Genomic DNA, 13,018 nt, shown 5'->3' with positions numbered 1-13,018 from the left:
TGGGGCTTAAGTTGAATTTATTATTTTGTACAGAGTCTAAGGCTGCCTTTCAAACAAAAAGGAGATAAAGGTGATTGCAGATTTGAATGCACTGCAGCTGACAGAAATCCATTTGCATCTTTTGCCCAAAGAACAAAGGAATCTTGTTACAAGCATCTCACTGAATTCTGAATAACATCTTTCTGATGGAAAGGAAGAAAGGAAAAGGTCTAAGAGGACTGAAGTAGGTTTATGGAAACAAACAAAAAAGACATCTATAAATACAGCTTCAAGAAAAGAAAAAACAAAGCAGAATTAAATGTGAGTGGGAGTGGGAGTCTGAAAGTTAAAAAATGTAGTAGGCCTGACGTAGGCAGGATATAGCTCCAGAAATATGTTTAAAATGAGAATGTAGGTTAGAAACTAGCATTACACAGTAAGAGCAGAAAGACATTGTGGGATCAGGCAGGAACCAACCAGTGCCATACGAGTCACAGAAAATTAAGGAGCAGCTGTAGTTATAGTCAACTGAGTCTGTAATTATAAGGGCTTTCAAAACAAGGCAGCCTTACAGGACTCAAACAGGGTTTCCAAAGAGAAAGCAACAAGGAGAGCAAAATCTTCCCTGGGAAAGGAAGAAGTTGCAAATTACACTGTGCGTCTCTCACAATTTCAACAAGTAGTAGGAAATTTTCAGGAAATAATACCAGTTCTGCTATTTTTGCCAGAAATCATACAATCTAATCCCGTGCATCCCATATGGAGAAACAGGACTGCTAGACTCAGCTCTCACCCATCACTGACACATCCTCTCTGAAAGAAAAATGTTTAACCTGAGAGGTTAAACATTTAATTTGTGAATTTTATCATATCTGTAAGGACCATCCCCAATAAACAGATGTAATACCTAAAGATGTACTACCTAACAGATGTACTACCTAAAGAAGAAAAAAAACCCTCCAATATTGTTAACATTGCTTCTGGAGAAGAACATCATCAAACAGAAAAAGTACGTATATTTAGTAGCTATAGAAATTTTGTGTGGGCAGCCAGTGATGAGCCAGTTGGCCATCAGGACTCAAGTAATGATAAGTATCTCCTTTCAGGGAGAAAGAATATTATTTAGAATTGTAAAGAATATATGATTTACACAGTAAGTTATGATTCTGTATTGTGATACATGGTCTTTCATAAGTGGAAAAATTATCAAGACTGGAGCTTGTAAAGGCACTTGAGAATGCTATTAATGGTGGTACAGAAAAAAGGCTTGGAAAGAGAAATATTCTTTACAGTCCTTACAGGCTTCCCTATGTCTATTCCCTACTAAAGATTATCAAAATACATAGTGTTTTGGACTCCTCGAAATAAAGTTAGGGTGTCTGTCTTTCTTAACATGTGCTGTTAAACACCTCTGACAGCTGCATAAATAGGGAAAGAGATATTTCATCAGACATGCAGACCAAAGTTTTCCCCAGAGCACAGAGACCTCTCCTCCAAAACATGAAAACCAAAATCTTTGAGCCAAAATCTAAGAAAATCAAAATGACTTTTTTTGTTTGTTTGTTTGGGGCCAGGTTGAAGCAAAGAAAAAAAAATCAGGCAGGGGAAGTGAATCTGAACGTTTTGTTTTGGGATGCTTCTTTACTAAATGGGGCTCATTTTTCCTGGGATGGTGCTTCACTGGAATTGTGGTTCAGCTGCATCATGTACCCATATGGAAGGAACTATGTACATCTCACAATAATTCTTAATCAGCTTCCTCATATTACTGTGTAAGTAGGGACATGTATCTATTATTTATGATGATGATGGTATGCAATATGGGAAGCCATATTTGTCAGAAAGGCAACATGGATGGCAAGTTCCATGAACCATTGCTGACATAAAACATTCCAATTCATAAATGTCAGAACAGTAGTTTTGTATCAAAAGTGTCAAAATACATAGTTCCAATCAACAAATAAGAGTTTATAGCTTGAAGACAGCAGATGAAAATTTTCAACAAAAAGTTGGGTTTTTTAAAAAAAAAAAAAACAAAAACAAACCAAAACCAAACAAAAACCAGCAATGTGTTCGATATTGTAAATTCCTAAAAACTTTTAAGGAACTACAGAATCTTTTTTGTATATGTGCATGAGTCTGATCAAATAGAAATTTTTCATTTTTTGAACTGATTCAAAGTATTTAATTTCATTATGTTATATCTCCCCAGAATATTTCACTGTATTTTTTCCATGAACCCTTCTTTCTCCAGGACCCCTGCCAATGCTGTCAAGGCTTTTGTGAGAAGTTGTATTGAACTATTTGCAAAACTGCAGTGGCATTGCTGTTGCAACTTTTTTGGTGACTTTTTTTTAAAAAACACCCGTAATCAGGGTATGGCTTTTTAAGATCCCAGAAGGGTCAGCTACCTCATTCAGAAATGTGTGAGCTGATGAGATAATCTTCATACCACTAAGCCCTGGGCATTTTAGTGTGCACTGGTGTTGGTGGGCTTTGAGATATTTATGCTGCTGCTAAGTCTGTCTACTCCATGTGTCATAAGAGAAGTAATTCTAGTTAATCCAACAGTTAACAATATCTTATTTTAATTTTCTGAGACAACATGGCCCAGGCACCAGGAAAACAAAGTCAGAAGCAAGGAACTTGGATCTGCCAGTGTCGTATTTAATGATGCTGGGCAGATCACTTAATCTGTTTATGTCTCAATTTCACCCCCTATGAAAAGAGGATAATAATAATATTCTCTGCGTGTGGTTTGACATCTCCAGAGAAAAGGTGTTGCATAATAACAAGTGTTATAATTCCTGTTACTTTGCCTCTTCTGTTTGAGGCAGGAGGGCAAAACCAGCAGCCCACTCTGTACTGATGCAAGATGCTTCCTGTGCCAATGAGATCGTATATCTAAAACCGGGAGCTAATCTAGTTCTGATAATCCTCTCCAGGGATTATCTGGGTTGTTTGTCTGATATAACTTTCCTTAATTTATCTGGACTTCCTGGGGCTACAGAGCAAGAGTGCTCACTTCACAAGAACATAAAACAAGAAGTCTAGCTGTTCTGGCAAATTCTGAGAGCACAGACATGAAACAAAATTACAAACAATAGAGCACCGTGGTTTTTCCCCCAAACCTGGGGGCAATTCCCTCTGCGAGGTTGCGGAGGGGCAGGACAGCGCCCGGGACGGGCACGGGGCCCGTTCGCTGTAACGGGCCCTGTCCAGGGTGCTGACTCCCGGCTCCACCGCGTTAATCGGAATTAAAAACCTCATCAGTTGGAACCAAGGAACATTACGTTAATGCAAACGTGGCTAAAAATCCCAGTTTGAGGGATCTAGAAATTTACGGCTAGCTTCAAGTTGTGTTTTGGCAAACAGATTTCTAGCCATTTTTTTAATAGCGGACAGCAGTGAAGATCTGACCCTTGGATAACAGCATGGCAGGGTGAGTTTTTCTTTTAACAAAAATCTGGCTTATTAGTGGCTCTTCCTAAGCTCAGCTGACGTGGTATCAGTTGCAATAGCAGAGGGAGACATTAAGCCTGCACATTTTTTATGCAGGAAGTCATTAACATTTTATCTATTTAGAATTGCAGGAAGACGTTCATTTGGCGCAAAGGTGAGTTTGAATTTCACTATATTTGAGATTAAATCAACTGGCTCATGAAGTGCTATGGGAACTTGAAAGGAAACTCAAATGGCTTACCCCCAAATTCATAACTCTTCTTAAATTCAGTACAGGCAACAGTACAATGATCATTTCCTGATTTATTTGCTCAAAGGAAAGACTATCCTCAACAGTTTCCTGCCAGTTCTCCTTTGGAGCCACTGATTCGAGCAGTAATATGAAACAACTTTACCTGTCTTAAGAAAGCTAGTAGAAGATACAGCTGTAAAACCCTAGCAGCCATTTAATTTTTCCTGCATATTTATTCCTTTGGCTTATCAAGAAGAAAAAAAAAAGGGTTTCTTTCTTCAAAAAAAAAAATTAATTTGTTTTGTTATGATTTTTTGGGTTTTTTTACCTAGACAAAAAGCCAGAGATGTCTTACCTGCCTGCTTTCGTGATGATCATCTCTGTCCCAATGTCATGAAATCTTTTCCAGAGGTCAGCACACTGCAGCTCTACCTGGATCTCTTCCATGGATGAAGGTGGAGGAGGCTGAGGGCCTGAGCCACCAGATGTAAGGTCAGAATGGGAGCCAAATGAGCAGGACGTCCTTTCTGCCAGCACCTCTGTGTCTGATCCAGTGCTCTGCTCCGAGTCTGCAAAGTAAACACGCCAGGTAAGACACTTCAGTTCTACCTGCTTCAAGTGGTAGAGGGCAGGAAGAGGAAAGCCAACAAGGGAAGTGCTAAAGAACAGTACAATGGTCTTTTATATATATACATATAAAACCACATATATATTTATGGTTTGTTGTGATTTATGGCCTGATTTGGGGCTTTGGGTTTCCAACATGACATCTGGCATTTTTGTAAAGTTTTAGAAACAGCTGAAAAAAAAGTGACCCTCAACATAAAATATAAATAGTAACAAACAATGCTGGGAATGGAGGACAAAATATAGATTAAAAAAATAGAAATGAAAAAAAAATTAATTCAACCCATAGTTTCAATCCAAGATTAGATGGGCTCACTGGAAAAATACATTCCATTTAATTGAATATCCTCCCACACTACTATTGAAGAGTTGGTTATTTTTAAACAACGCATTTTTTTTCCTTTTAATATCCTTGTCATCAAAAATAATGAGCATTTTTTTATTTTGCTATTTGGCAGCACCATTTTAGAAATGTGTTTTATTTGCTCCTATAATATCTTTTTTGGAACAATGATATTTCCTGGGAAAATAACCATGCAGCTTTGGTGAGGAAAATGCTCTAGGCTACTGAAGGACAAAAAAGGGGAGATAGTAAACATATGGAATATGTTACCAAGGAAAGCAATTGAAGCAAACTGCAGAAAAGAGCACATAAGACAACCACCTCTCTTTAGGGGGGAGGAGAAGAAGCAGGCGGCTTGCTCAAAAAATAAGCAAACAAACAAAGAAGTGAGGTTGGACTAGTTGAAAAGTCCAGGTTGGCATGTTGAGTCAGATGGCCATTTCTTTGCAAAAATATCTCATGTATGTATTAGGTAGGTATGGTATACATATGGTCCTAGTTCTCATATGGTAGGGCTAAGATGGAATTTTGCAAATAGCAGTGTTAGTTTGCAACAGGGTGCACGCTCACATCACATCAAAATAATTCGGAATACATTCTGCAAAGCAATGTGTTTATGTTTTGAACCTGATTTTTAAGAAATTGGCACTAGTATTATACAGGTGATTGACAGAGGAATAAAGTGATGTGAAGCACTCAGTCAAATGGCTCAAGAAGAGCTCTGTGGATTTCAAAGAAGGTACATAAGCAATACTTTAGAGTGTCCTCAGTGATCACATAAGTACAAGCACTCTAGTGAAGGAATAAAACAGCTATTTATATATATTCTCTGCACTTTAAGAAAGAAAGAGATATCTCTGTCTGCAGGGGAAATTTAAGGAGACAAAAAGTAACAATATGTGTTAAAAATGTGATGAAATCACCCCAGCTAAGATTCCTTCCATACCAAGCAAATGCCAGAAACTCCTTAATATCCCTGAGGTCATACAGGCTGAGTCTCAGATGTACAGTTTTTCCGAGAGACAGTGTCTCCTGGAGCAGCTCGCACATCAGTGCAGAGGGCTATAGTTAAGAAGAGGCTGAGGCTGAAGATGCCACCTGCAGAACCACCAGCCCCACCTCCTGCCACATGGAAACATTTCTGGAAAATTCATACTGCTGCAGTGGCATGGACATAAACTGTTTAGCTGATAGCATATGAGAAACTTCCAGTCCCAAGTGCCATCAGGAAGCATTTATCTTCTGTGAGAGCCCTAGGTGATATGTCATTGGATAGTGAACGTCTTGCTTGAAGGACATTTTCAGTAAACTTTGCCAATGATTTAGACAATCTCCCAGTACAATGCAGAAATTCTGTAGGACATTAGAAAGGTCCGGTAGGTACTGCTCCCAATCCATTCTGAATATGGAGTCCTTTATGTCTGTCATTGACTTCCAAGTTGGGTTGAAGCAATAACAGGTCCATCCCTCTAAAGGAGTAGCACAAAGCTAGCAACAGAGGATTGTTACATGGAGACCAGTACTACACCCCAAACTGATATCCTAGACACAAGCTGATCCAAGATAATATGAGATAACCTGCTGGGGTTCTGTGACAACAAGACAGAGAATCAATCAAATTATTCTACCTCAAAGGGTTGGAGAGGGTAAGCCTGAGCAGGGGTCACTATCTTTAGGACATTTATTCTCCTAGTGAAGGTTAATCACGTCATCCTTCAATAAAAAGCAAGAGTATGCTTCACAAATCACAGTAAGACCTTTTTGTATATCTACTTGTGTGCTGAACCACTAACCAAAAGTCTTACATCTTCTTTGAGGTCCTAAGGAAGTAAAGGTAAAATACACTGAGAGTCTGAAGAGACTGGACCTAGGGAAAACTTCTATTATGGAGTCCTCCTCCCGAAATGAGGTACTAAACTGCAGGTTTGAATCTAAAGAGACTGGTTTAGGCCACATCATCTGTGCTTGGTTCAGGCACTCAGAAACTCTGGGCATCCTCTGAAGCAGTATGGTAAATGGCCAACAGATGGCACTTGGCTGGAGGTTACCCCCACATCATTCCAGCATTTCCTGGACAGCCTTTCAAACTGGGCATGTGGCTGGAGCCTTGGGGATCCCTGGGAATTGACTGGAATTGCATGCTGCAGAAAATCAAATATCAGAGGCTTAAGCCCCCTGTCACTGATCTTGTGCTGATATCATTCCCCTGACTTTACAGACTTTTGGAGGGCTTTTTTGACAATGATGGAAGTGGAAGGAGAGCCACAACCTTTGATATAATTTGCCATGCTGCCACAAATCAAAAATTGCAAAAGGAATTGACTAATTACTGATAAGCCAGTATCTACCCCACCATGCAGTACCACATAATGGAGAAAAGAATTTTTTTTCTTCCAAGGACTATTATTTTGTGCCATCACAAAAATTTGTGCCCTGAAATATGATCTATTATTACCCCCAAATTAGCGCACAGAACAGCAAGCACCTCTCCTTCCTCCAATTTTGGAAATGGGAGAGGGAGAGTCATTAGTGTTGCTGCTCTCACTTCAGTCTCAGTAGGCACTTAGATGGGTTTTGTGTTTTCTTCAGCCTTTCCTGAGCTAAGCCCTCCTGAATGGTGTTATCCAGTTGGAGACACTGAGTTCATGCCAGACCCATGGAATTCAGGGGAAGTTAAGTGCATCTGACATAGGAAAATCATCCCTAATGACATCTAGCGCTGTAAGACTCTGTGACTCTTAACTAGAGTTCTCTACATGTGTTAGGATTCTGAATTACCCAGGAGACATCTGCAAGCAAGCAACATACAGAGGAGCGCAGGGTGAATCAGTCTCAATATGTAGTAATTAATTGTGGAGGCTGGCATCTAGCACAGCTCAAGCCACTCTGCTGCACATACTTGCTCACAATGAAACAAGACAGGAAGAAGATCTGAGTTTTCTTCTGGCATTCAAACTGGGAGCTTGGTTTTCCTCATGCGCCAGCTTCAATGGGGTGCAACTTTGCTAAACTCGGAGACATTACTTCTACTTGATGTTAGTGTAAGCAGAGGGGAATTAGGGAATAGCTCCTGAAGCTCCAACAAAATAGAACGTGCCATGACCACCCTGAGGTGCAGATTCTGGCTGGTAATACGTATTGTGTCTGACTGAAGGTCAAACAGAAGGATTTCTGCAGAAAGTAAGCTTCCCATAATTTCCTCTAGCTCCAAAGTGACAGGATAAGATTATTTGCATTTCCTTAAAGGGGTGCCTTATACAAAAGCCCACATGCTGAATTCAAGGTCCAGCCACAGGGAAATGCAGACGCCCCATGCAGCGGCTTCCTTTCAGAGTTAGGAAACCTTCTCAGGCTACTACCATAGGAATGCTGGTTCTCTGGTGCCATGTTAGGTTGCAATCCATGCCACTTCTGGCATATGTTAGGCAAGCAGCAATTAAAATAGTTTTATGTTTTTCTCTTGCTAGGGTAGAGTACAGTCCTTGAGAAAGGATACTTCAAAACCAAGCTCATCCATTGCTGGCAACTAGCAAAAGTGGGAGTAGATGCAGTTGAGGTTTCTAAACCGACAGTATTCCATGGAGCTTTCAGTTGAGACAGCCTCTGGTCAAAACATTCCTCGTTGCTTTTACGGACACCCATGAACTTGCACTTTCTGATCTTACCTACTTTTCTCTACAAGGTTCATCCCCTCACCTGTCTGCTTGAAGAAGGGCCCTTCCTGCTGCACCATAGCTATTGAGGTGAGCATCTCCAAAGCTCCTGCTGACTGCACAGTTCGTATCACTCTGCCTCTTTCACTTCCCCCTTCTTGCAAATCTCGTCTAAAACCATCCATTTCCACTCTTGCTCCTTCCTTATGTTCTTTTTTCTGATGTTTCCACTGATTATTTCTGCTGTTCTCTGGAGTGATGTGTAGCCAGAAGAAAACACAGATATTTTGATCTGTGTGGAGAAGGACCTGGTGACCACAGGGGAATACCAATGCTTAACTCCTCCAGACTAAGATGTTCTCCCCAGAGACAATACAGAGAAAAGTTCCTAAAATACCGTACCTTGTTACAGGCAGCTTGCCTGGACAAACAGGCTGACCAAGTGTTTTTGACCATGGGATCAGTCAAAAACAAACAGGCTCTTGCAAGCATTGTGTTTCAAGGAGCTCAAAACTATCCGATGTGACACTACTGAAAAGTTCATGGAGAAGATCCATGAGTTCATGTGCAAAAAAACTCTCTGCGGCCTGAAGCATAGCTCTCTTTCACTGCCACTTGCAAAAAGGCTGTTCCCTTTCTACTACCCTGTGGGATGGCTTCCTATCATCCCTTCTTACCACGCTGACCACGTGTCCAGCTACTGCAGTTTGACAGTGTTGGACCTGGAGGAGAGGAAATTTCTCAGCACTTTCAGCAACCTTTGAGCCTACCAACAAGACCACAGGGTCACTTTCAGAGCTCCCAGGGACACCATGGCCATTGCTGAGATTACAGAGCAACATTAAACTAGGTCAGATTTTTTCTTTCTTAATCCCTTTCCCATTCCTACTATCTCCAGATCGCTCTGGAAATCCTCAGCTCATAATTTCTTTTGATCCACAAATTCCCAGGCTTCTTGTTGGCAGATAGGAAGGAAAACACCATTCTCACAAGCATGGTGACTACAAGGTCAGCATCCCCACTGAGTGCCCCACGATGATGGAAAATAACCTTAACCGGCTTCCTGCACCAGCACTACATGTCCTGGGATCAGAGCCCTCTTACACAAAACAGCGAGCTGCTACTGCCTGACTTCTTTCTACAACTCAGCTGCCTAGCATTCCTCGTGTATATTCCCTGCTTTTTCATCTGTCTGGTACAAGAGGCAAACTGGCATGTGAGACATTAAATGACTAATTTTCTAAGCAACTTCATACATGGATCTTCAGCAGAATTTTCTCTGCAGCTGGAGAACAGCAGGGATACTGCTCCCTTTATTTAACTAATAAAACAAAAAGAGCTCAGTTTAGTCCTTGGCCATATCATGCAGCTTATGCACTCAACAAATGTTTTACTCCAAGGTATCAAAAAAGTAAATTACAGGAATGAGAACAATGACAAAAGCCTTATATACATAAAACGCCATCTACCCAGAGGAGCCCAAAAGACTTATTCTCTTTCCCTTTTTTCTTTTTTACTTTTTTACTTTTTTTCTTTTTCTTTTATTTGCATATGTGTAGATATCTAATGTAGATCCTGTCAGATTCCATCAGCATAAAGATTTCTCTTGGGTGGAATGTGGCAGCTGTTACAAGCTGTTAGGGTTTGGGTTTTTTTTTGCTGTTTATTTTTGTTTGCAAGGTTCATGAACATTTAGTGCAACAGGTGGTCCTTCCCTCTCCCCTGCGGTTGATGTGCTGGCAATCAGGGTCTGCAGACTACAAAGAAGGTACAAAATCCTCGACATGCATGGGCAGAGAAAATTTGGAGGATGTCACTTTTTTTTCCCCTATGAATGCAGCTGAAAGTAACAGAGCAGACACCTTGCTTTTGCTGCTGGTTGCAGACAGGTCTCATGGCTCTTTTTAGATTTCTAATTTTCAAACTGGCTACCGCCACCCCACAAAATCAGCAGCATAGGAACCATGTACATAGCAGTGTGACATTACTGGAATCCAGATACAAAATGTCTCAACCCTATGAAAGTGCAAGAACAGAAAGTCACCAAGTCCAAACAGTTTGGAAGAGTGGAAGATCATCTGGCCATGGTGTGATGGCTGCTGGTGCAACTACTTCAGGTATACAACTGTTTTCCCCCGATAACTAATACTCGGGCAGAAGCTAAAACAAAGACCTCAGTAACTTCAAAATTACACAAGAAGTCCAGCTGTGGCAAAGACAGCAGGAGCAGCAGAGGTGAAGCAGGCTGGAGTTCAACAGAGCCTTTCAGATTAACATGGTTGCATTTTACGCAGCTGATCCGGCAATTGCTCTTGCTGTAGTCAAAGGTTTCGAAACACTTCCCAGGTGATTGTAACCATATGCACATGCTGCACACAACAAATAACACAAAGATAGTTCTGCAGGTGTTCTTATATATTGTCTTATCTACCTGAACTGTTTTCCGTTCATTCGCATACGCTACTATGTTAATTGTGCCTTCTTCCAACATTAGGCCCATTATCAACTACAAACAGCTAGAATTTGTAACCTGTTTATTACTGATAGCAGAGTCATAGAATGGTTTGGGTCGGAAGGGACCTTTTAAAGATCATCTAGTCTATTGTCCAATAATATGTATTATTATTATTACATTAGTGACTACAATTTGCAACCAATATCAGGATTTACTGATCTGGAAACAGTACAAGCTTGTCCAGACTGAGAACTTCATCTATACTTATGCTGCATTGCAATCTCAGACAGCCAAAAGAAGCATTCAAGTAATTAATTTCCAGCCTAAGTCACTTTTATGAAACAACAGGAGGACAAAATGGCATTAATATCAGCAAGGCTCAAAAAGACAAAACTAGAAGACATTGTATGGGTGGGAAAATGTGGCACAGACAGATAAAGAAAGAGACCTGATACAGTCAGAAGTTAGATCAATGAGAGACAAGCTGATTCAGAAGTGAAGAATTCCTCTGACACTTTAACCTCAAAGACTTCTTCATCCTCCTGAATTATAGTTTTATAAGGTGTTTTCATAGGATGACTTGAGCCAGCAAAGCTTATAAAATACGCTTAAGCTGATGGCTGCCCTTACCAAAACAAAGACTAAGTATAAGGCCAGTATGACATGGAATTATTACACATCTATATCCCCATGGCAAACACAACTAGTAGAAGAATATCAAAGCAAACACAAAGACCAAAAAACACGGTGGCTTTGGCTCTAAATGCAAGTCTTGCATCAACTTGACTGGGCACTGCCAAGAACTGACTGCCTCTGCCTATTCCATGTAAGACTCAACAAAGGGACACAAGACCCAGCAAAGAAAAAAATCACCCTGATTCACTGGTATGCTCCAGCTGCTCTGCTCCACTCCACCAATGCAAAACAGCTGTAAACCTGGTTTCACCAGCAAGTTAAATTGGGTTTATGGCTTCTCAGTATTGGCAAAGAAGTACAAAGCAGCTGGAGTTTACTAGTATACTTAGCCCTGGGGGTTTGCCCTCAAAAGTTAACTCCTGCTCCAGCCAGGAGAAAGAATATCAGCCACAGTTAAACTTTAAAGTGATTTTTTATCTCACAATCTATTGTATTTTTTAAGAATACTGCGAAAAAGAAAGCTTCCACGTTTTGCCAACATACGGTTTAGGACCAGGCATTCAAGAGACCGGCTCCAGTTTCGAGCTGCATCAACTAAAAATGGAGATGCTGGCTGCTGGGCTCTGAAGTCATCCTTGGCAAACACGAATTCTCGTTACAGAAGTGTAAGCTAGGTGACCAAGAGTGTTCTGAGTAGCGTCACAGCATAGGACTTTTTGTAGACTTCATACCCAATCCTACCATATTCTCTCAGGAAAACTGCCTGCAAATCATCAGTCTGTGCTTTAGACTATCCATCACAACTAAAAATATTCCATCAAACAGATGTCAGCCAAAAACCTGTTCTATAAACTCTCCCGTCTCTGGATTCAGGTAACTTGTTTGCTTAAAAGTATTTTATAAGCAAAACCTTCCCCCAGCAGAGGCTTCTGGCAATCACATTCCAGAAGAACAAACCCCACTGAAGTAGCTAACCTTGGACTCAGTGTTTGATGTTGTATTATTGTCTCCCAGAAAGCAAAAAATAGCTTGGGTCCTCAGTATGTCAGACTAGCTTTGAGGAAAATGCAACTTGAAATTTCAGTGTAGAAGAACCCAATAGATTCCTAAAATTCCCTGAGGAGATTCTCTGCAGCTGTCAGTCAAGGACAAGGAATCACCAGCACAGCCTCACAAAAAGACTGCTCAGGAACAAATATTCAGAAAGCCCATACTGAAAATGGTGAAGGACTATAAAAAGAGAATGCAGAAAAATAAGATTCAGTTAAATCATGAGATAAAATAAAAAAGCATAATATTCAAGAAAAAGCAGAAGAACACAGAGAACGGCAACCTTTAAAAACATGAGAAGGACTAGGGAGAAAGTGGGATGTTATTAAAAGAAGAGGGAGGTGAAATTGATGACAACTTTAATCTGGCCAAGATCCTGAACTGTACAGACTACAAAGAATTTGTCTGGCCAGTGTCCAAGAGTTTGTGTAAAATTAAAGAGTGGAAACGCACTTGAAAGTTAAGGAAAGCTAAAAAAAATAAGAGACCAGGCATTAGATGCATTATATGCTGTAGCCCGTAAACATAGAGTCATTATTCTTATAAATAAAACCATACAACAAATATTTAGAGACCAGCCT

General features: G+C 40.4%; 1 protein-coding gene across 1 annotated transcript in view; it reads right to left on the bottom strand.

The window, feature by feature from the left end:
* TBX15 (T-box transcription factor 15) overlaps positions 1-13,018 on the bottom strand; it is a 96,951-nt gene that overhangs the window by 35,315 nt on the left and 48,618 nt on the right. Inside the window, exon 2 of the mRNA XM_087757757.1 lies at positions 4,029-4,242. Coding sequence (XP_087613883.1) covers positions 4,029-4,242 — 214 coding nt within the window. The remainder of the gene's footprint in view (positions 1-4,028; positions 4,243-13,018) is intronic.

This window comes from Nipponia nippon, unplaced genomic scaffold (assembly GCF_047370975.1).
Source record: "Nipponia nippon isolate SJK-2023a ecotype South Korea unplaced genomic scaffold, ASM4737097v1 scaffold_2, whole genome shotgun sequence".
Lineage (NCBI taxonomy): Eukaryota > Metazoa > Chordata > Aves > Pelecaniformes > Threskiornithidae > Nipponia > Nipponia nippon.
The sequence above is the reverse complement of the archived record's forward strand: the minus strand, read 5'-3'. Positions and strand labels throughout refer to the sequence as shown.